The 24,661-nt window shown below is 40.7% G+C and overlaps 2 protein-coding genes across 8 annotated transcripts in view; one reads left to right on the top strand and one right to left on the bottom strand.

Annotated features, from left to right (window-relative positions):
- arhgap9 (Rho GTPase activating protein 9) overlaps positions 1-7,630 on the bottom strand; it is a 37,983-nt gene extending 30,353 nt beyond the window's left edge. For all 6 annotated transcript variants that reach the window (XM_029431625.1, XM_029431627.1, XM_029431630.1 and 3 more), the window contains exon 1: positions 7,408-7,630. The gene's annotated coding sequence lies outside the window, so the exon portion shown is untranslated. The remainder of the gene's footprint in view (positions 1-7,407) is intronic.
- A 348-nt stretch (positions 7,631-7,978) lies between these two features.
- mars1 (methionyl-tRNA synthetase 1) lies at positions 7,979-24,611 on the top strand. Of its 2 annotated transcripts, XM_029431414.1 has the most exons (22): positions 8,126-8,228; positions 11,024-11,114; positions 11,445-11,523; positions 11,868-11,999; positions 12,769-12,844; positions 13,126-13,310; positions 14,245-14,354; positions 14,450-14,566; positions 14,891-15,094; positions 16,350-16,551; positions 16,705-16,779; positions 17,054-17,224; positions 17,740-17,835; positions 19,071-19,188; positions 19,363-19,576; positions 21,020-21,151; positions 21,296-21,400; positions 21,744-21,939; positions 22,604-22,675; positions 22,968-22,994; positions 23,290-23,421; positions 24,024-24,611. In XM_029431414.1, the coding sequence occupies exons 1-22, from the start codon at positions 8,126-8,128 to the stop codon at positions 24,171-24,173; spliced, it is 2,787 nt and encodes a 928-aa protein (XP_029287274.1). In that variant the 3' UTR covers positions 24,174-24,611. The 2 variants fall into 2 exon arrangements, with proteins under 2 accessions (XP_029287275.1, XP_029287274.1); XM_029431415.1 differs by lacking the exon at positions 22,968-22,994 and having other exon boundaries at positions 7,979-8,228; positions 24,024-24,173.
- Positions 24,612-24,661: the final 50 nt, after the last annotated feature.

Raw genomic sequence — 24,661 nt, 5'->3', positions numbered from 1 at the left:
TGAGGAGAACATATTAGGATCTGCAAAGAATAAATGAGGCCAGGCTGTGTTTTCATTTGCAAGTCAGGTGGCAGAGGAGAGGGCACTGGCGTTATACACCCAAACATAGAGAGAGGCCCATATGGTGTCAGAGACAGACACGGCCGATGACAGGCAATGATCGTTTGTGCCAGGGGCTGAGAGCACGGGTCGTATGTTGTGGTTGCAACAACACTAATGGAGAGAGATGGAGGAGAAAACATAGAGTGAAGGAATAATGAAAAATAGGAATGGAAAGAAATTAGAGCAAAAAAAAGACAGAGGAGGAAAAACTTGGAGAGTGATTCATGTTATTTGTCTGTCTGCCTTTGCTTGAGTGCTTTCACTCCAATTCAGTGTGCATGCAAGTCTGAAGAAATTGAGATTCTGGAGCATATATATAAATAAATATATATAAATAAGAGAGAGAGAGGCTCACCATGGTCCTGAAGTGAGAGTTTCTAGTCAACAAGGTGGAGTCATTCTGCAGTCAAATCATGCATGCAACCCCATCGCTAAACCTTAAAAACAAAAAACATCCTAAAACATTTATTTAGTCATCTACCCTTCAGGCCAATATGAAGAGAATCATTGCTGCCTGGACTGACAAAGATTAAAGAGCAAACACGGGGAGGGGTTATGAAAAAAGGTGGCGTAGAAAAACATTCAAATGGACACAGCTCCCTCCTGCAGAAAATAACACAATCTCTCTCTCACTGATCCACACAAACATGCACACACACAGTTAATCCAATGCAGCTAAATGATCCAGCCTCCACTCACTGAACCCCTGCTAACCCCTACCTTCCCCCATTTATCCAGATTTTTGCCCGAGAGATAGAAATTGAGGAAGTGACAGACAGAGTGTCAGATGGCTCTTACCCATTTCATGCAAATAAACTATTTTTGAACTTGAGAAAGAGGAACATAGCAAGAGTGAAAAACAGAGCGAGAGAGGTTCTGTGTGCTGACCAAACCGCAGCAACCAGCAGCCCCGCTTATCGATTGAGCTATTGATCCGTGCACAGAGCTGGCTGGTCAACAGTGCCACTGGACATCAGAGATCCACCACAGAGTTAGCACGTCCACTAAATGGATGTTAGCGGCGGAGCAGAGGACATTATGTTCATCTAAAATCATCTCAGCATTTGTTTGCTACTTTTACGGAGAGATAACTGGTTTTAATTTGCTCGAGATTGATAATCCATCAATATTTAGTTGCCTAAAAGGGTTAGGGTTAGGGTTAGACCCACCCCCTCCCAATCTCTTGAAATGTCCATTTTCAGTGTTTGTGTGATCGAGGTTTTTAGTTTCCACTTTAAATATTTTAGTCAAAATAGCATTACCATCACATTATGTGAGCAGCTTTCTTTGTTGGCGTGCTGAGGGGAGGTATAGACATATGGTCTGCTTTGGAAACTGCAAACATTAGTGTTATCAATATGTAGTTAATGGGCTAAGGCACGCATGCAAAACCACCTTATGATACGTCATCATGACCCCCTTGAGAAAAACCTGACGCTGGAGGACATTGTGAGAGAGAGAGAGAGAGAGAGAGAGAGAGAGAGAGAGAGAGAGAGAGAGAGAGAGAGAGAGAGAGAGAGAGAGAGAGAGAGGATAACATCTACATCCATTATATATAATATATTTCAACATTTGAACGATGTTCACACGATGAATGCAAATTACCATGTAATAAATTATATGGATGGTGGATGAAACGAGCAGATGATGTTTAGTAAAAATTCACAAAGCTGCATAAGGACACAGAGCACCTGAGATGAGGCCCGTAAAGAGCGGGACCACAAGCTTTAGTAAAATAATGAGAAAGAAGTTGTTCCCCAGCAGCTCCATATCATCATCATTCTGGATAAGCAATGTCATAGCTTCTCCAAATAGCTCATGCCTCAACTCAAAGACAAGTCACTGAATGACAAGTTCAGCTCCCGCTAAGATGGCAGGGCCGATCATCAGCAGGACAAGAGTGGAGTGAAGGGTCGGTGGAAAGTTTGGTGTCATATCATATCCATATTCATTCCATACGTTTGAAGTGGAAAGAGGGCAGCTTTAATAATCATGGCTACATGGTCTTCAAAGAGAGATGAGACATGGGGAAAAGGAGTATGAAGTGAATGAGGAACTTCAAAGGGCTGGTGCGTGCTATCCCACATCCGTATACACATAGCAAACACACACACACACACACAAGTACGCACGTAGACTGTACTGTATTTACATATGAATGTCTATAACCAAAGGGTTCACAGGAAAATAAGAGAGAAGAGAAGTTGCTCACATGATACACACTGTTCAGTAACTTTAAACACAAAAATAAGTGCGACAGGACTGCTGACTTAATATCTGTGTCAGCCAAACAGCTGCTGGTCCTTTACAGTGACACGAGCCATGCTGCCTGTGCATGATCTCTACTGTTTCTCATGCAAACAAGCATCCAAATGGTTTGTCTGCTCAACTGGCTATTCTGAGCCCCGACTTGAAGGCCACACAAGGCTGTGTGAGGTGCACCATGTATCCACATCATTATGGGGAAAAGGAGTTGTAACACAGCAGTACATCTTGGATTCAGCACAGACGTGCCTTGAAATCTTTCCAAAAATCAATGCTAACCTTCACCAAAATTATCATTTTGGTGAAGTTTAGCATTGATTTTTGGAAAGACACCTGAAACGGATTAAATGATCAAGTGGAATCTTAAACATTTAGGACTTTTAATATCTAATACTTACTTTTAGAAATTAGCAATCAACAACTGTACTGTAAATGTGGCTCCACCAAAAGTCAAGTACACGTTTTCTATTTAGCCCTAATAACCTCTTTGTCTCAGAAGGCTTTACAACATGTACAACAACAAACATCACACTCTATCCTTAGATCCTTAATCCAGACAACAAAAATGGTATCCTGACATTCATTAAATAACTCATTTAAACATTTAGCCTGCATTAGTCCACTCTCAGCGTGATAAGCTGTTCTACAGAGGAAGGCCATGTGAAGGAGCGTTCACTTTGTCTATGGATGTACAGTTATAACTACTGGTGACGATGTCGCTCTCTCCATACGAGACAAATGCCTCAAGCCAAAACAGCCTTTCATCCTCCCAAAGCCATGCATTATTGATGATGAGACCAGAGAGAGACACACTGCTTTTCCCAGTGTGACAGCTAGCTGCCTATGTTAACATGTGTATGTATGTATTTCTGTGTGTGTGTGTGTGTGCGTGCGTGCGTGCGACAAAACAGGTGGGCTGGATCCCTTCAGTGATTAGCTGTGTAAATTGTCAGAGAACCAATCAAAAGGCAGATGATGACATTAGAGCAGCCATTGGCTCATACTCTCTACTATCATCATGACAACAACCTCTGTGACCAACTACCATCTCCAGTGTCTCCACTATGCGTGTTATTTGTTTCTTGTTGCACATAACAATATTTCATATGTGTGATGCCATCATTTCAAGTGTATGCTGACGCAACACTTGTGTTTACAATGAACCCTGCAGCCCGCATCGACACATGGCAAACTTCTTCACAGAGCTCAATTGTATAATATTTTCCCCATTTGAATATAAACAACCACCAGACAGACCAGCGTTTGCCAGTTAGGCAAAGTAGTGCAGGATTGCTCAAGGGGCATTTTAAACTCTTTAATTCAAGCACAATTTTAATTAGCTTATGCATTTTGTAGAAAAAATTGAAGGTGAAAAATATGCTGCTAGTATACTTCTAGTTGAATAATAATAAGCTTATTTCAGCAAGAGAAATAAGCTAATGCTTCTTAATTCAATAAGCAGCTTTTCTTGTGCATGAGGAAATACAGCAAATAAATACGCCACCTAATGATTTTACTTTTTAATTAGTGTAGGGGTATACATCTATAAAATGCTTTCCAAGACGATCTTCATGAATGTATTAATATGTCCGCACAGTGACGGAGGCAGCAATTAACAATTATTGTTGTCCAATTAATTAACCTGTCAAGTACTTTTTTAAATAATTGATCATCGTTTCAACTAAAATATCATTGTAGCGATTTCACAGAGCCCAAATTACAAAAGATATTCAATTTACAATCCTACAAAAACACCGAAAATACTATTTTAAGAATAAATATGAGACTAAAGCTTCCATGATATGGATTTGCATCAGTGCCCTGTTATGAATATTTGTTATTTTATGCGATATAAAACCAAAATAAACAATAATCGTGTTTTCTTCACATTTAACATGTTGTATAATATTCATATATCAAGTAACAACTAATGGCAAACAAACAAGTTATTCCTCTTTCAGCCTTTTCCCACAATATTCTTCAATTAAAGAAAAATAAAATGTCCCACAGAAGTCAAGAAGGATCTTATGGAGAATAACAAAATAAAGCTCCCCTCTCTGACTGGCCTGAAGGGTTGTTGCTGAGCCTGTGGGAATGTGCGGTACATTGATGTTTCTAATGAAGAGCGCTGAGCTCCATTGATCCACCGGGGATGAGAGTGAGCTGTCAAAAGCTATCAGGCAAGTCAAAGACCCACTTTCAGCCCTGTGCAGCTGAAGTGAGCACGATACTGTTGGGGCACAAGGAAGAGCAGATTAACCTCCCAAGGCAAGCACTATAGAGAAGAGGCACACACGCAGACACAGCTTTGATGCCTTCGCGTGGTTAAAGGGGTCATTTGTTCAATAAAGGAACATTACAGAAATAACAATAAGGGGTTGGGATGTGTCAGACGTCGGATGATTGTTTACCCGCGGTGTCTTCAGGTCTATTAACTTAAGTATTTAGTAAAGAAATACACTGAATGTGTTGTTAGATTTTTTTCATTATCGATTAATCTGCCCGTTGTATTCTTGATTAATGGACTAATTTGACCAATTTAAGAGAACCAAATGTTTTGTTTTGTCCCACAAAACTCCAAAACCCAAAGATTTCCAGTTTACGATGGTATATGATAAAGAAAAGCAGCAAATATTCACATTCAAAAAGCTGAAACCAGATGGTGTGTAGCGTGTTCCCACAAACGTTTGAAAATAACTGAAATGATTAAAAACATTTACGTTTATTTTTCAGTTTTTTTTATACAATCAAGTAATCGTTTCAGCTGCGATGCAAACTTTGTGTTATTTTATAATATGTGACACAGCGTAGCTAGTTATCAAATGTGAGTGGAGTTTCAGCACCTGTATGACCACAGGCTAATATTCATCATCGTCTCAATGTCTGCGGTGACGTTAATAGTGCCGTACCTTTGTATAGTACAAGCTAGTGAAAGCAATAATCATAGCACGGATACTAAATGTAAATGCGGGATTAAACTGGATTAAAACAAAGCACAGATGCGAGTGTTGGTGAAGCTACTCTACTGTACAGTAGTTGCGACATGGTAAGCTGCTTTCATGTAGACAATACAGTAACGTGAGTAAATAGGAGACCATAGCAATAAAAACAGCAGCCTCCAGAATGACCACAATAACTAGTTTCAGTAAGGTGTACCGAATAAACTGGCAACTGAGTGTACATACTGATATTTCTGAGATAATGTAAATGAAAATATCTTATATATACCATAATCTTTATATAGTCTGTTTGAGGCTCCCCCTTGCTCTTGAAAGTGACAACTTTGGGTCATGAGAATTATTTTGTAACACAGAAATGGGGTCAAGGGTAGAAAAGATTGAGAAACTCTAGTAAAACCAGATTTCATAGACAGAAAGTTTTAAATGCCAACAAACAAATATCCATCAGATGTGTTTATGCTGGAGGATCATATGACACAAAACTGTGTGCAGACACACAAGTGTGTTGTAGCTGTCACTGTGCAGACACACATCTCACACCAGATAGACCAGACCAGCTCAAATACCCTCAAGCAGCAGAATAATCTGACCAGCTTCAGTCTCTAAATCTGTCTTTGACACTGCATCCACAGCAGCAATCTGTGAGGCACACTAGCAATTACAGCAAACTTGTAACCCTCCTGCTAATACAGCACATGGTACAGGGCACTTTTAATCAGCAAAAGTTGAAACTGGAGAATAATCTTTCCTGCCTGTGTCGTCACGGGCTGGCGAAAAGGGGAGCAAATCTCCTGCTTTGCATGGATTTAAGAAAGATTATGAAACAGCAAAAATGCAATGCGTCAAACTGTTTCCATCACAACCTGTGGTTAACCCGTCCATGCACTGAGAAGCATGGGAGGGCTGAAACTCGCATGCAGTAGCATGCAAATATTCCTGCATGACAAGAGGTCTCTTGTATGTAAAGCGCAGAGATTAGCGATTCTTATCATTGTGACATTTAATAACTGGGGAATGGCGATGAACAAAATGTGGTCATGGAGTGAGCACCATTGTAATGAGGAAATATGTGAGAATGCATCATCTTCTGAAAGAACTACATGCATACATAACAAAAAATAATAATACTGAAAGAAAGTGATTTAGATGTCAAACAATGTGTATATACTGTAAATGTGGGAGGGGCTGAACAGACAACTCTAAAAAGTTTAAAGAGTTCTTCCACAAGACATTGTTGGAGGTTAAAGTGTTTTAAAGGTAAGTGTGTGGCCCTTTGTGGCTCTCGTGCAGTGCCTCAGCTGAGTTTGAGCGGTTGTGCCAGCAAACGCTGCATGTGGTTTGACACCAATGTGTGGAAAATAGTATTTGGATTATTGTATTGAAAAACGTAGGCTTGCTATTTCAGTAATTGCTAAATGTACAGTCTGACTTATTTGTGGAGGCAGGACCTATTTTGCTAAATATTAGACTTACAGCATTGGTCTACAACTTTTTTTTGCACAAGGTAGATGGGAACATTATGATATTCATTAGTTGTAATTTTATCCACTGCATTTAATATACTCTATGCTTCAATCAGCTTTATATGTAATCAAGTCAAAAAGTATGTTTTCAAAATAAACCAAATAACTTCCATAAATGTACAGAATGGTGACAATTGAATAAATAGATAGTTAAAGCCATGAGATATGTTATAACAATCGTATTCATACTGATAAGAGTTGATTCTGAATGAGTGATAGTTTGAGTGAGAATAAGAGATTCTTTTAAACCTGTATTCAGATGTGGCACGTGATAAAATACTGTGATTTAACAACTTGAAAAATATTTATTTAAATAAATCGACATCGTATTTCAACGTATTTATCTAATGAATACCTAAAACATCCAAACCATATAGTTGCACTAATACCACAGAAGAATACAATACCGATGGTGAGTGAACAACTAAAGCGGTTTTATCTTGCAGAAACATTTCATGCACTGAATGTGATATGATATGTTACAGCAGAAAACAAGTTGTCTCACCAAACCGTTCAGGAGAAATTTCATTTTTGCATCAGAGGGACTCATCACTCACCTTGCAGCGACGTGATGACAGCTCAGTTGAGTTGTTTGGGGTGAACTGCCGAGACAGCAGAAGTTGCGCCTTATCTCGTGGGAGGAATACAAATTGTTAACTTTACATTATTTAGGTAAACAGAAGCACAGAGATGAACTCCGCCGTGCATTTGTACAAATTAACACTCATGGATTAGATTGGCACTACATTTCCCGCTGCAGCCCATGATGATACATCCTCCTGTGGCTTTAAACGGATAAAAAATTGCTTTTGCTGTGTGGATTTTATGTAATATGATTGGCTACAACGGCGCGATATGATTGTACACAGAACCAATAAGATTACAGGCCACGCTGGGGTGCGCACATTTAGCTGTAGAGCGTCGCCCGGTATGTAATGCACACCACAAGAGACGTATCCCGCCCAGCTGAGCTACGGTGGTGTAAAATCAAGCATACCTCATTCATGTCAAAGTTACGCCCGGGGAAATGGTTCGTGGGAGGTGTAGTCCATTTGACAGACAGATATCCTTTCTGTGAACGACACAAGCACCGCTCTAAAACTACATATCCGCCATTTGTAAAAGGACCAACACTTCTTGCATCAGCGTGTGTGGACCACATTCACCGAGAAAGTTACAACCAGCTACTACTTGTCTTGTTTTATAGTAAAACATATTGTCACCACTAAAGCCAGGCATTAGTCCCAACGTAGAAGAGTAGCTACCAACGGCCAGATGAAGCTCTTCGTCAGTGAAGGCAACCCGCACTGCCTGAAAGTGTTAGCGGCGTTAGAAGTGAGTGGAGTTCAGTGTGACGTCCAGTATGTCAACCACGAAGGTAAGAATGAATGGATAGCTGAACACTGTTGTGAATCTAATTATGATGGTGACTGCAAACTGATAACTAATTATCATATGTGGGTAAGTCAAGTTTTGAGTCAAGTTTGTGCTACAACTGACTGCTACTGTGGCATAGCAAGCTAACATTAGCTGTAACGTCCTCGTGAAGTGCTAACTGTCAATCACTGACAGTCAACCTGTATCTGAGAAGCAGCTAGAAAATCAAATCAAATGTATTTATATAGCCCAATATAGAAAACTCTCTTACTGAACACCACTGCCTTTGTTTGTCTTGTTTTAGTACTGTGTGTAAGTGCAGCCTCATGTAGCCTTTGTTTATCAGTGCATACAGGTGTTGAGCTTACCTGTACAGTAACTATGCCTGGAACAGTCTGGGTTTACTTGGTTTGGGTTACCGTTACGTTGTTGTTGTTGTATTGTAATACCACAGTGTAGAAATACTCTATTACAAGTAAAAGTCCTGCATTCAAATTTAAAAAGTAAAATCATCAAAACATATTTGAAGTACAACAGATAAGAGTCAGAATAATTTACATCATGTTATTGGATTCTCTTAATTGATTCCTCAATGTGTTCATCAGCTGGTAAAGGTGGGGCTATCATTTTATTTGTATTACTATGTTATTATTATATGCAGTTCTCAGGTATCTTGTGAATATCACCAAGGGATTAAATAAGTATTGTCTTTATCCATAATAATATATCATAATTGATTATATTTTGTATTCATAATCGGAATCTGTACAGTAGCTAGTAACTAGAGTTATCAGAAAAATATAGTTGGAGTAACAAGTACAATATTAGGAGTAGAAGTATAAAGTTGTAGAAAATAGAAATACTTAAGTAAAGTACAATTCCCTCAAAACTGAACTTGAATACAATGCTTGAGTAAATGTACTTAGTTACTTTCCACCACTGGTCAGATCCAATACAAAGCGTGTTTAACAAGTAGTATCACTTAACTTTCTGAACTCTACATTTAAGCAGAAACTGATTACAAAGTTACAAAGAGTATTAAAGTTGCCTCAAATAGTGAAGAGACTTAGTATGAAGTGTTTTGTGAAATGCTTAACTATCTTTACTCCACCCTATTTCTAAAAATAAAAATGTCTTTAATCAGCCTGTGAATGTTGTTAGAAATAGATTATTTATGAGGCTTACTTGAACCTACCAACAGTTTCACTTCATCATCTGATCTGGCTTACAGCGTTATTCCTGACTAACAAAACAGCGTTGATAGATAATGAACGACCTGAAAACTTGATGAAAAACGAAAGAAGCTGGCTTATTATAGAGAGAGAGAGGGAGAGAGGGAGAGAGGGAGAGAGAGGGAGAGAGAGAGAGAGAGAGACAGAGAGAGAGACAGAGACAGAGACAGAGGAGAAGGCCAACATGGTCAAAATCTAAATGTTTTCCAAAGAGTGTCTATTCTAATAATCATCCTTAGGCTCAGTATTGAGTTTAACATGGTGTATTTTTTTACATCGAGTCTTTCAACTACTGCTATCACTTAGGTACTACTGCGTCTGAGGGTATTTCTCAATAGATGCATTGTCTTGAGGAACATCATATAGAGCCTGCTGTGTAAAGGAGTTAGACTCTAATTAAATGGTAATACATTCCAGCTTTGGTCTTATGTTGTGATTGTCTCAGGCACGTGAGAGAGGCTTCACTCTCTCCAGTCCCAGATGTGTGCTAGTCTTCTGTGGGAGCTGGATCACAGAGATGAATAACCAGGACCATCTGGCATGCAGCCTCAGTGTATGAATGGAGTGGACTGTACGCAGAGATACATTATGTATATAAAACAGTAGGGGTGTAGAAGCAATACAGTGCTGTGTTCAAACTGAGCCTACTGTCACGATAACATGAAACTGTATTGTTGAAGTCAAATGTAATATCAGAATCCCTCATGTGGTGAGAAATTCCAGATTAAGAAGATCAAATCCTTGACCTTCCAAGCGACCGTTGTGCTCTTCATACGTTATTAAGTATTGAGGCTGAGAATTTGATCACAGGATTATCCTTGACACGTTGAGGAGTCTTGGGTTATTAGTTCTCCTTGAAGATGCAGTTTTGGATTCAAATATAATCTCTGCCCAGGAAATGTTGAAATATATTAGATATAATGGATGTAGATGTTATCCTCTCTCTCTCTCTCTCTCTCGCTCTCGCTCTCTGTCTCTCGCTCTCTCTCTCTCTCTCTCTCTCTCTCTCTCTCTCTCTCTCTCTGTCTCTCTGTGTGTGTCTCTCTCTCTCTCTCTCTGTTTCTGTCTCTCTGTGTGTGTCTCTCTCTCTCTCTCTCTCTCTCTCTGTCTCTCTCTGTCTCTCTCTGTCTCTCTCTGTCTCTGTCTCTCTCTCTCTGTCTCTCTCTGTCTGTCTCTCTCTCTCTCTCTCTCTCCCTCTGTCTCTCTCTGTCTCTCTCTCTGTCTCTCTGTCTCTCTCTCTGTCTGTCTCTCTCTCTCTGTCTCTCTCTGTCTCTGTCTCTCTCTCTCTCTCTCTCTCTCTCTGTCTCTCTGTCTCTCTCTCTCTCCTCTCTCTCTCTCTCTCTCTCTCTCTCTCTCTCTCTCTCTCTCTCTCTCTCTCTCTCTCTCTCTCAAGCCACACTCATTAGAAAGAGGATTTACAGCTTGTATAAACATGTTTAGAGTGTACAATTTAGTGGAACTGGTCTGGTAACAAGCTCATCTGCATAACAACGGTGTTTGGTGTATTTTACTTGGTGTTATGTATCTAAAAAAAACATTGTGATTATTTAATTGTTTTCCCCAGAGAGAGTGGTGCCCTTCCTTAGCCGTCCAGCCTTGCCTGCCCTGATCCTGCCTAGTGGACTGCACCTTTTCAGCTCCAATGCCATCTGCCGGTCAGTAGACTTTAGACCTTTCTGCATGGTTGTTTCTGAAAGCCAATGCATGAAGGCTGTTAATCACTGCCTTTTCTATGATGTTTAAATATCTAAAATCCTATTGTCAGTTAAAAAACAAAATTACATTTTTATCTAAGTCTGTATCCAGTCATGCGGATATCTTTGGCTGTACCTACCCAGGTTTTAATGCTGTGAGGCCCACACATGAAATTTGAGATGGATATCTCAAAACATGGGCAAATAAAACCAAAACTATCTGCACGGCTGTATAGAGTTACCACTAGAGTAATGGGTGAACTGATCCTTTAACCCTGTCAAACCCCTTAGATACCTGTTTGAAATAAGTGGACAAGACTCCAGTGAACTTTGCAATCAGTGGCTTGAATGGGAGGCCACAGATCTTCAGGTAAGCTCTTCATAAAAACATTCAGTTTGCTGATAATCTGTTGTATAAAACACTAAACCTCTTTGAGATGCAAACTATTTTCAGTTCATGCTTTTATACATTCTCTTGTGCAGTATCCTCTTACTGTTCCTCATTGTGTTGCCAATGGGGACATAAATCCATGCAGCTATATGATTAAAGCTCATCCTCTCACAAGAACAATGCACTGTATAAATCTATCATCATGCCCTGTGGGGTTTAAGAAAATTAATTGTTTAACCTCGGTCATGCTTCTTCGGTTTACTGCTTGATCCAATGTCATTCAATCAATTCTAATGAATCTCTGTTTTGTCTTATGTGTGCAGCCTGCACTGCTACAGGCGCTTCACATGGCAGTGCTGCAGGGAAAAGGATCAGAAGTGTCCAAGGTCCTCCAGGGGCCACTTAACTACTTGGAGCAAAGCTTGAGCAAGGGGAACACGCCATATTTAACTGGGGTACAGCATCAACATCTCCTCTTTAGCTACTTCCTATTTTTCAAAGCTCATTTAGTTGCTATGTATAGGGCGAGCACATTTAGAAATAAAGACAAACATACTCACTCAAACAAGGCCTTTTCAGGCTGCGTAACATATGATCAAGTCAAAAGTTCACGATGCCTCTGTGGAAGCTCAGCTGAGATAAAACTGATTGTCTCCTCTGTGCCACATCAGGCTCCTCCGGCAACATTTCTTTTTCTTCTTTTCTTTTTTCAGCTGCTGATTCTGAGCTAGTTATGCATTTTTAAGTTAGAAAGATTCATCTGCGGAGGAGCTCCCTTATGCTGCAGATGTGCCTGAGTGTGTGAGGGGGATCAGTTCTCTGTGGTATTTGCATCCCCTGTGGCAACAAGTCAACTGCGTCTGTCATATATTTCATGTGTACAGAAATATGTTTTGTGAAGTCTCTTGGTGATTGGCATGGCTTGGAGGAGCCCTGTGTAAAGCTAAAGAACTGTGGTAAGCACACAGTGAGGCAGTCACAGCACTACATGTAGTTCATATTTAGTGAGGTGCAAGCGCACAAAACAATCATTCCTAAAATAGTCTTCCTGTTGGTTGTTCTGTATGTAGAAAGTCACAGGGGGGGGTCGGATGGATCCCTCTTCCGTGTTGTTTAGGGATTTCAAAAACAAAAAACATTTAGATTTTTTGATGGGATGACAGGAAAAGGACACATGGCTAGTTCAGGAAAAGTGTGTGTTCATTAAGCTGTGTTTTGTTTCAGGAAGCCGTGTCAGTGGCTGATGTTGTTTTGTGGGCTGCGCTCTACCCTGTTTTATCTGACTCTTCACTAGCTTTGGGTGAGTACTAATAACATTTTAAATTCTTTGTTTTTGGCCATGCATTAATTACCCAGCCGTGAACTAGTTATTTTTTTAAATACCTAAACTTTTCCTTATTTTGATTTTCTTTTCTGCTTTTACTTTACTTACCTTCTTCCTTTTTTATTTTATTTTCAAATGTGTTATTTATATTTTTTTGTTCTCTGTATTTATAACGATCCCTACTGCCACCCTTTACTTTCCTTTTTTCTCTTTTTTTTCTCCCCTAAAATCTTCCCTGCATCTTTTCCTTTTTACAGGCGAGCGCACGTCTGTGAAGGCTTGGTTTGACCGTGGGGCTGTTATGCACAGTTGCCAGTCTGCCGCTCAGAAAGTGCTGCAGGGAAAAGGCCTGCAGGGCATGAAGAGCTACATGCAGAGGCAGCCTGCCTCACAGAGCAGCCAGTGCAGAGGCACACAGCCATGCAACAGCAACCCTGCTGAGGTATCAGCCAGATCATCAGGATAACTATTAGACTTAAAGCATTCTTATTGAATAAAAAGCTTTGAGAGGTGCTTCAGTGCCTAAGTACACTTGTGCTTTTGCCTCAGGAAACGTGTACACCCTGTGAGGTTTCAAAGAACATGTCTTTTTATTGTTTTCTTCGAGCTCTATATGCACTAACACAAACAACACCTGGCAAGACACATGTAATGTCACACGTTTCCTTTCTTACATTTTCTGTCTTTACTTCACCGTAGCTTTTATGAACAAATTTAAAGTATTCAAAGGGTTGCAAGGCTTCAATTCACCTCACTTAAACTAAGCAGGGCTCTCCTGTTAAGCAGATGCAGCCTCCGTGTGAGAGATAACCTGGCTCTATGAAAGCTAAATTATCACCCGTGTCAGGATATAGAACATGCACAATGTAGAGGTTGCATCACTATTTTATTTTATCCTCTGTTCTCTTTCTTGTGTAAGCATTGGGAGGATTTGAACATGTTTCAATCAAATTTAGCAGCAGGTGTTATGACTCCATGTCAGAAGAAGTTGCAGAGTGTGTATCTCATATTTCAAAAAAATCACTTCCTCGATACAGTACTATTCCTTTGATACTTGATAGATTTCTTGGCTTCTGAGCCATAAAAGTTGTTGAAAAAGACTCAAGAAACAAGACTAACTTTTTACAAATACTGCAGTGTTTTTGAGTCCACAAAACGAGTTTTATTATATTATATTTTACAAACTAAAGTTATTAAAACAGCAGGATCAATATGCAGTATAAAGGGAAAGTAAAGGGTGGCAGTAGGGATCGTTATAAATACTTGTCGATATACTTGTCGTTATAAATACTTGTCGATATTACTAACCTTACAAGTTGGTTTTGGTTTAATTCCCAAGTAATGACTCATGACTCTACATGTAACTGCTTGTTTAGGGTGAAGAAAGTGATCGTGCAGTTTCAGCAGAGGAGATGGAGGCAGCTGCTCTCACCTGGAGTAAAGATTTACACGCCTGCCCATTAGCTACAGACAGACAACACCCCATGTAAGTAATACAAAATGCTGCTTCCTATTCTAACCTCATTGACACTGAATTACAGAGAGGAAGATTAAACGCCAGATCTGCTTGTTTCCAATCAGTTTGCCTCAGGAGGGCAGGAGAAACCTCCTTGTGACCAGTGCCTTGCCTTATGTCAACAACGTCCCCCACCTGGGCAACATCATTGGCTGCGTCCTCAGCTCTGATGTCTTCTGCAGGTAGGAATTTAATCTTTAATTCCTTTTTTCCCATCTACATAAGTACCAACAAAATACTGATAATCATAATATATTAACTAATAATAATAAAACAATATTGACACATTAAAAAATACATTTACATGAGAGCATACACAATCTTGTGCATATATAATGTACAGGCATATGCAAACCTGTAATGTATTTAAAGGCCTTCCCATTCTGATTTTCCTGATTATAACTTCCCCGTACCCTGTTCTTTCTTCTTGACTTACCCTCACTGTTATTCTCTCTTGTCTCCTCTGTCTTACTGTACTGACTCCATGCCTCCTCTCCTCCTCTAAGGTACGGCCGTCTGCGAGGCTGGAACATGCTGTTTATATGTGGCACAGACGAGTATGGCACAGCTACAGAGAACAAGGCCAGAGAGGAGGGTCTGACACCGCAGCAGATCTGCGACAAGTACCATGCCATTCACTCCAACATCTACAAGTGGTTCCAGATTGACTTTGACTTTTTTGGCAGAACCACTACGGAGAAGCAGACGGAGTAAGTGGATGCAGGGAAGAAGGCTGAAGTTTTGCCCGTTTCTAAATATGTTTACTACGGTTATGTGCGAAATTAAAGACAGGGCTTTCCTTTCAACAGAGAGGTCTCTAAAAGGAATCCAGAGCTCGCTTCACGACGCTCGTCCTCTCCTGGGTTGCATGGGGTTAGGGTACTGCTTGGCTTTGGTGTGAAAGGTCAAACACGCTGTCCATACGATTACTACACAATCATGTAACATAAGATTACTATAATCTTGCAGTAGATACCAGTGTGGATATAAATAGATGGATGTCTAGCCCTCTCAAACATAAATTCTACAATACTTAATCTCAGAGATTATTGAGCGTGATTGTGGAATTTAGGACATTGCTCACAATTCTGACATTTACCGAAAAAAAAACAATAACAGCCAAAAAGAAATCCTATTAAAAACATTTGTTGTAATTCCTTAGTCGAGCAGCAACGTGTCTGTAACTACAGTACACATGTGACATCTGTCACCTATGAATTAGTCAAATACTGGTGTGTGTGTGTGTGTGTGTGTGTGTGTGTGTGTGTGTGTGTGTGTGTGTGTGTGTGTGTGTGTGTGTGTGTGTGTGTGTGTGTTTGCGTAGTGTTTTAAATAAGATGTAGAAAGGTGGCTACTTCCATGTGAAAATGTGATACAGAAGAGAGGCTTTCTCTTTAGTAAAGACGAGACTTTGTTCCGTGACCTCGTACATAGAAAAGGATTACATAGATACAAACTCTTGTTTGGTGGCATTTGCTTTGATAAGTAAAACATAAAAGGCATCAAACACCTTGCACCAGAACCATGTTCTTTGAAAATTGAAAACGGCCCCCAGATTAAAGACCTTTGCTTTGACTCTCGTAAAGTGCTTTGGATGTTAGGTCTTACATTTTAGGTTTACAATTCCAACACCAAAGATTACTATCAGCTTTGTTTTCATGTTTTATTTCACCAAACAAATAACACCAGCTATTTTCCCTTCATCTTCTTTTTCTAGTATATTGCTCTATTTTCTAAATTGATTCGTAAAGTTTACATCATTTTCTAGCCAATAGGGAAGAGCAGTATACATCGAAGCTGGAATTAAAAAATGGGGTCAGGCTTTAATGACTCATTAGTAACCACGTAACACATGTCAGTGTGTTCATACACCTTTAACTCGGGTCAAAAGTAAAAGATGTCGTCCATTCATCCCAGGCAAAACCTCCGTAGTATCTTTCAACTATTTGTGTCCTCTGCTTCCAGGATCGCCCAGAATATTTTCTGGAGAATCCACAAGCATGGTTTTCTAGTGGAAGACATTGTGGAGCAACTACGTTGCGAAAAATGCCAGCGCTTCCTCGCCGACCGCTTCGTAGAAGGCATCTGTCCTCACTGCAGCTACCCAGAAGCTCGTGGTGACCAGTGTGACAAGTGTGGGCGGCTTATCAACGCCGTGGAGCTCAGGGTGAGTTGAAAGGAGCTTGTTAGATGGTAAAAGGCAAGAGGTGTATGATCATGATGAACATATGATGATGTTTGACTATTAGAAAGAGAATGATGGCGGTAGCAATTTCTGTACCGTTTCTATTTGATGATTGTTTGTGGCCGTCTCCCTCAGGAACCCCAGTGTAAGGTCTGCAGGCAGACTCCCGTCATCCGCTCCTCCAAACATCTTTTCCTGGACCTGCCAAAGGTATGCTTTCACATTGAATTATATTGGCCTGGATTGTCTACTCTGCGGTTAAGACGGTGCTTTTCTACTCACAGGGATCGAGACAGATTAGCCTGTTTAGAAAGTAAAAACAGCAAGTTTAAAGTAGAATTAAGTCAGAAAGCTCGTGAAAGGCAGTTATCCCTGTGGTAATTGTATTATGTAAACGGCTTTGCTCTTTCTGGAGCTGTGGTTTGGAGTTAAGACAGTTGAAGTTTTTGTCAGCGTTTACATTCTCCCTCTTTCTCTCATGCAGCTGGAGGCTCAGTTGGTGCAGTGGCTGGAGAAGTCAACCAGCACAGGTGACTGGACAGCAAACGCCAAACAGATCACTCGCTCCTGGCTGAGAGATGGACTCAAACCTCGCTGCATCACCAGGGACCTGCGGTGGGGAACGCCAGTGCCTCATCCTGACTTTAAAGACAAGGTCTGCTATTGTCGCATGGAGTAAAAAAAATATTTCTATTTGTTTGTTTATAGTCTATTATAGCATAGAAAAGAAGATGCACACACACCAACACACTGTTCGTTTCTCTTTTATTGAAGCATAATAAAGCCCTACTGCTCAGCTAAATTACCTGCTGAGAAGATAATGAATGCAAACACTTAATATCTAATACCAGGGACCTAAATAAACATTGGAAATATGCACTTTATTAGATGTTTACAAATGCTGCAATGACAGATGATACCGCAGTGCTCACTGGGAGACTCTCCCGGTCTGGAGAGGTCATGTTGTAACACTAAACACTTATTTCAGCACACACCCCTGAAACCTTCTCCAAACATGAATACTAAAGGGGTCTTTAAGTCAAACTGCCTCTTGAGGGTATTTTCATTCCTCCTAATCTTTATGTTCTATTTTAGTTTCATTCATATGATCCAGAATTCATTTATGTGACACAAAATCTCTGTCTTTCTTTCTTCTTGCTGCCTCTGCAGGTGTTCTACGTGTGGTTTGACGCCCCCATTGGTTATCTGTCTATTACCGCCAACTACACCGACGAATGGGAAAAGTGGTGGAAGAATCCTCATCAGGTAACCCACCCCACCCTAGCTCCTCCTCCCCAACACACATGTCAGAAGTTATGAGCCGAGCAGAGTACTGATACACTAACTTGGCACAGATTTTGTCTGGGTCTGATTGTTTTTTTCATTACCCCATCTGGTCTTTTGCACACTCCATTAAAACACAATGTAACTCCTAGCCCCATATAACCCTAATGGGAATCAGAGCAAGACATCTGTGATAATGAATTAAATGCACAATCAGTTTTGTACACGCACTATAATGTGTAGGAGACAATACAGCTCTTTCTACTTTGAGGTTGCCATCCACTTCTAGATTCCTCACCTCTGAGATTAGATGATATTCAAAGCTTTAACACCACTCAGCTGTACAATAATAGTACATGGCAAGCTGGAAACACGTGCCAGTTAGCTTGTGGGGTTGTATGAGGGTGCTCAATGGAGATGGAGAGAGATGAGATGAGTCAGTGAGAGTGAGGAAGATATGTTGGATTATTTTTTTGATTAGATTTTTTTAAAGAACTTGCAGTTAAAGGGATAGTTTGGATTGTTTAAAGTGGGGTTGTAGGAGGTTCTTATTCATAGTTGGTGTATCACCTACAGTAGGTGACGCTCGGTACGCCGCCAGTTTGGAGAAACAGACAGAAGTAGCACGGAGCAAAGCAAGGTACTGCTGTGGACTGGGGGCAGCAGCACAATGTATTTTAGCCACATAAAGAAATATATATTTTCACTGCTTTACCTTGCCGGCTTCAGTTCCCTGTTGGAAAGGACTGTGTTAGGTAAAGGGGTGAAAATATTCTAGATAAAGCATACAGTTGAACTGATATTGATTATTTTAGGAGGCTAAAAATACGTTCAGAACTATCCCTTTTAACTGCAAGTTCTTTTAAAACCCGATAGATGAAATAAAATCCAACATATCTTCCTCGCTCGCACTGACTCATCTCATCTCTCTTCATGTGAAACCCCAGGATTGTGTGTGTGTGTGTGTGTGTGTGTGTGTGTGTGTGTGTGTGTGTGTGTGTGTGTGTGTGTGTGTGTGTGTGTGTGTGTGTGTGTGTGTGTGTGTGTGTGTGTGTGTGTGTGTGTGTGTGTGTGTGTGTGTGTGTGTGTGTGTGTGTGTGTGTGTGGAGAGAGATGGGGGTTGGGGAGAGCTGATAAATCCTCTTTGAACTGGGTGATCTCATGATGATCTAATATGATGTCATCCTCACAGTGCAGTGTTGTGTCTCTGTCACTAGGTGGAGCTGTACAACTTCATGGCCAAAGACAATGTGCCATTCCACAGTGTGGTGTTTCCCTGCTCCCTACTGGGAGCTCAGGACAACTACACTCTGGTCAGCCACCTCATTGCCACTGGTAAGCACTGGTTTGGATATGTTATATTATTAGACTTAATTGGGATTCACAACGGATCTTAAATGGATCGTTTCTGTTTGGAAGTTATGCAACACAGGCGTCATGAGTGATCACATTCGCACTGGGAATTAAGTTTCAGCGGTGACGCTAACTTACGCTGTAAATTCCCAACAGAATATCTGAATTATGAGGACACTAAATTCTCCAAGAGCCGAGGTGTGGGCGTGTTTGGAGACATGGCCAAGGACACGGGCATCCCGTCTGATGTGTGGCGGTTCTACCTCCTGTATGTGCGTCCAGAGGGACAGGATTCAGCCTTCTCCTGGGCTGACATGGCTATGAAGAACAACTCTGAGTTGCTCAACAACTTGGGCAACTTTATCAACAGGTTGGTGACAGTCATATGTTTAAAACATTCCTGCTTGTGATCAGCAAAAAGTATAATTTACTGACGGTGAGAAATAGTGCTGACGTTCCACAATGACCTTTAGAAGGTAACCTGTCCTGTCCTTACGCTACTTGTTCCACAAAAATCCAACTTTGTGACTTTTTCTGTGTTTTACTGTTTCTTTTTCTATTTCAATTGTTTTGATCAGGCGAGATTAAAAGAAGTGGGGCAATCCACCTAAAGTTGCTCACATTTTGTACATAATAAGTTTCACTTAAAATGTAAATATGCCGCAAAACTGTCATCCAGTCCAATTAACAACTAAGTTTTCAGATTGTTGTACTCATTGAAAAAAAAGTCTGTTTGAGCAGTAACTATTACAAGAGGCTCACCCTAGTTTTCTAAATTTGTTTGGGATGGCGTAATTTAGCCCCAATTATATTGCCTCAAATGATTTTTAAAAGATCAGGGTTTAATCCCACATCAAAGATTTTTCTCAGCAGCGTTTTTTCAAAGTACCTTGATCTTCAAAATTGGTCTGGGGCAGCAACGTTGATGCCTAATTGGTTCAAAAATATCTTGTAGATTGCATCCAGCCTAAGGTGTTGGAGGTAGAAAGTATTCTGCTTCAGAAAAGAAATGCTGTCCTTGCCTGGATCCAGTTACTAAATCACTACATAGTTAGCAACAGTGTGTCCATCTCAGGCGCTATCTCAAATTCATGAACGATTCTGGGCTGTGCTGTTCCAGCGAACAGCTGTTCAGTTGAAACGTTGATTGTCAACAACTTCACAAACAATCAGCTTGACAAACCGAAATGGGTAAACCCTTACTTAATGTTTACCAGCAGCAAATATGACTTTATTGATTAGGATGATTCAGTTAAGTCAGAAAAACTTTTTTCCCAGGATGGAACATTTTCAGCGTTTGGCAGTTTCACTAATTAAAAGACTCAAACTAATTAAAAATGCAGGTCGAGCAAAGTTTTTGCTAACACATCAAAATCACAGTTCATTGTAAATATGACAGTGGTATGGCAGAGCTTCCTCAGAGGCTGAGAGATAATATAGAACGGTCTGTTGCATCAGACATGACAAACACGTTCTCACTGCGAGCATCTTCCTGATGTACATATAAAACTCATTTTTAAAATTACTCGCTACCGACACAACCACAATGTGGAAGCGATGAAGGAGCTGTGATGAGGCTCAATTCAGCACACTGTTGTGTTAGTTTACACGAGCATTGTATTACATCTGGCAACAAAATCTATCATTTATGAACAATTAGCAAGTCAAGCAACGTGACCTCTCAGTTTGCTCTCCTTCTCTTTCCCCGTTTCTCTCGCTGCCTTTTCTCGCTCTGTTCCCACATTTCTCTTTCTTTTCTTTTTTATGTCTTGTTAAACCCCCCCCCCCCCCCCCTTCTCCCTCTCTCCTCCAGAGCTGGCATGTTTGTCGCTAAATTCTTTGAGGGCTGTGTGCCTTCGATGGAGCTACAGCAGGAAGATAAGAAGCTCCTCGCTCTGGTGGGCTGGGAGCTGCAGCAGTACATCCAGCTCCTGGACAAAGTCAAGTAAGTATATGTACATGTTCAGTAAAGGTGAAACATGCTAGCAGATAAATCCATATTTGGACTTCTACTGAAGTAGATTCTGTTGAAATGGGTCTGCTGTCGACGCCACACTGTCGTCAAATCTTCCGTGAAATGTTCCACCAGAATCCGTGATGCTCTGAGACACATCCTCAACATCTCTCGCCATGGCAACCAGTACATCCAGGTCAATGAACCCTGGAAGAAAATCAAGGGAGGAGACACAGAAAGGTGAGATGTCCTTGACCAGCTTAACACAATCTGTACCTCCTCTAGCTCATACGAGGTTTATAGATCTGTGTTGCACATGTTTAAATTCTCATTTTTATATTAAAGATGTACCACTCACCTTTTTTTATAAAGAATAAATACGATTAAAAATAATTATTCATATTCACGTATCTCTGAGCGCAGAAAACTTATTTTGATTTTGCACAGATTGAATTCATAAAATCGATTCTTAGAAGGAAGAAATCTTTCTATGAACTGCCAACGAGAAGAGCACTAGTTGTAAGATTAACCGAAACATTAAAATTCAGGATCTGTCTGACTGATCTCCGTCTCTCCGCTTCAGGCAGCGTGCGGGCACAGTCACCGGCGTGTCTGTGAATATCGCCTGCTTGCTGTCAGTGATGCTGCTGCCGTACATGCCAACGGTCAGCCAAACCATCAGGGATCAACTCAATGCCCCTCAGTCTTGCGTCAATACCATGTTGCAAGGCACTGGCACCTTTGTATGTTCCCTGAGTGCCGGCCACCGCATTGGCACTGTGAGTATGACCACACACACACACACACACACAGTTCATACACACAAACCTGTGGCGCCTCCTGTATGGTGACGCTGGGTGATACAATGAGCATGCAACAGTCTGTCAATATCTCAAGACTCTGGAGGACATTGTAGTCGTGTTAACACACACATAGAATAATAGCCTGGTCGAGTGCTTAGCCTTCGAACGGCAAGTTTCTCTCAGGCCACTTGTCCCTTCAGGCCTAATTGTGTTGACCCGTGTCTGCAGCCTGCCAACGCTGCATTCTATCTCCAAGGCTTTCGGGATTCGTGACCGAGGTCTCCAGACAAAGAGCAGCACACAACGCTGTTCTAATGTCACAGTAACACACCATACACAAGGCGTGCGTGCACACAGCTTCTTAGACAAATCACGTAATGCGGCATTGAAGAGCGGTGATCGTGATCGAAACGCGAAATGTCTCATACATAGTTATCTACTTACTTACTTGCATAATCCTCTTTGTTCAAAGACGAGCACAGAGCCTCCAGGTTAAATTTTCCAGCTACACTGGCCTTGGGCTGGATCTACAATCACATACTTTTTAAATATTCGTGCATATATTTTTTTGAATTTCTACCTTTTTTGTTCCCCCTGCCACCCCCCCCCCCCCCCCCCCCCCCCCCTTTTTTTTTCCCAGGTCAGCCCGTTGTTCCAGAAACTGGAGGTGGATCAGATCGAGGCTTTGAAGAAGAAATTTGGTGGACAGCAGGTATTTGATGTTTATGATGCCTAATGGTCTGTGTATGAGTTCAGTCAGGTGTTGTAGTAATGTAGGTTGACTATTTATTAATAATAAAATAAGAAAGAATTGATAATGCATAGCAGTTCACAGGCTCCTGTCAAACTATCATCACAAATAGGAATATGTCCGCCCTTGGAGTATCTGTTTTTTGAAACCTGATGAAGAGCAAACACACAGTGTTTAAATTATGTAGTACGCATCCATCATATAGATACAAATAATCTCACTCTAAACCTTCTCCTCAATCGCCCGCCTCTAGCCTGAAGATGAACCACCTAAAAGAAAGGTATCGAGCGGTATTTGTTTGTGTAAAGTCTGTCCACTCTAGTCATGCTGTGTCACTGATTAGTGCATGTCTTCACTAACACAAGCAGCTCATCTAACATCCTTAGATTGTTTTAATTGTATACTCATCCCCGTGTAACCAGTGTGTTTTATTGTCCATTCACACTTCATAAATTCCTGTCAACATTTTGAGTGATGAGTGTTATTGTCTGAAATGAAGTAAGTAATCTCTAGAAATAATAACCATCAAAACGCGTCAAATTCAAACATCTTCTTCTGTCTGTTTCCGCCCTCAGAAGACAGCTCAGAGTCCTGGCAGCACTCAGCCTGCCGCTGTGCCAGCTGCTGCTGCTGCTGCTGAGGCGACGACGGTGAATGGAGTGGACCCAGAAAAAGCCAAGCAGCTCACACAGGCTGTGACTGAGCAGGTGAGATTGCTGGCAACACACTGTTGAACTTTCAACTGTAAACCCAATTCTTACTTCTTTTTTTTTTTAACAATTTTGGAATCAATCTGTTATTAAAACAGCACCATACACTATATATTTTTCAACAAAATAATTTGTATTATATTGTTTTGTCTTTTAAATTAATTTTCATATAACACGAATAACGAAACGGATGTCTTCTTCCTTACGGAACGAAAGCGATCTTCGCAAAAACTCTAATCACGGCCGCCACAAACTACTGGCCGCTGAAATAAATCATGCGTCTGTATTTGGAAAGTTATCTGGTAATGCTTAAGTTTGTAATTATTTGATCACAATTGTTTTATCTCCAAATGTATAATCTTTGAATTTTGCGTTCAACTATAAATGCTGTCGGTTACATTTTTGGGAATCAAATGTTTATTTCTCAGTATTTCTAAACCCAGACAAACGCGTATAATTACAAACTCAAATTTCCGCCTCAGTTACTATTCGACAACAAAGCTGCCAACCTGTATTTGTCCCGAGAAACTGAAATGTTTTAATCAAAGACATTTGTGTGAGAGAAATCTATTAAACATTGTCATTTTATCTCATCACAGGGGGAAAAGGTCCGAGCACTCAAAACCCAGAAGGCAGAGAAGGCCGTGATCACAGCAGAGGTGGCCAAACTGCTGGACCTTAAGAAACAGCTGGCTCTAGCTGAGGGGAAGAGCCCTGAGCCTGCACCTCAGAAGGGCAAGAAGAAGTGAATAGAAAAAAGGAAAATGAGGGAGGTTAGTGAGAGGAAGGGAAGAGTAGAATGGTTTGAGGTACGATTGTAGAGAAGGGGAACAAGATGTACACTAAGAGAGAGATGAGGGTATTAGCTTAAGGCAAAGCCGTGACAGGATCTAAGACAATGTGGTATTGGCACTGAGGACTAATGAAATGCTGGATAGGCCGACGGGGAAATGAAAACACACAAAGAGAGAGTCAAATGAATACGGCTACAGAATGGAGGGATTTTTCCAAATCCCTACACCCAAAGAAACTGATTTTATACTCGCCATGTGATAGTCAGCATACAATATTAGCGTTGGAAGGTGTGTTGGGCATTTAAAGATGTTTTTATATCCTCTGGAAAATTGTTTTTTTCCTTTTGCTGCAAATACCCTTTTTGAATCCAGAAAATAAATTGATTAAGTTCAGCTAAAAATTGTCTTTACTCCCCCCCCCCCCCCTTCTTTCTCAATTACCT

Source organism: Cottoperca gobio, chromosome 5 (assembly GCF_900634415.1).
Source record: "Cottoperca gobio chromosome 5, fCotGob3.1, whole genome shotgun sequence".
Classification (NCBI taxonomy): Eukaryota; Metazoa; Chordata; class Actinopteri; order Perciformes; family Bovichtidae; genus Cottoperca; species Cottoperca gobio.
This window is presented reverse-complemented; position numbering and strand designations above follow the sequence as displayed.

Bases quoted from the DNA above. Each gene is read 5' to 3' on its own strand.
- mars1 (XM_029431414.1), top strand. From the start codon at position 8,126: ATGAAGCTCTTCGTCAGTGAAGGCAACCCGCACTGCCTGAAAGTGTTA. The intron at 15,095-16,349 runs GTAAGTGGATGC...CTCTGCTTCCAG, and splicing joins ACTACGGAGAAGCAGACGGA to GATCGCCCAGAATATTTTCT. The intron at 22,995-23,289 runs GTATCGAGCGGT...TTCCGCCCTCAG, and splicing joins ATGAACCACCTAAAAGAAAG to AAGACAGCTCAGAGTCCTGG.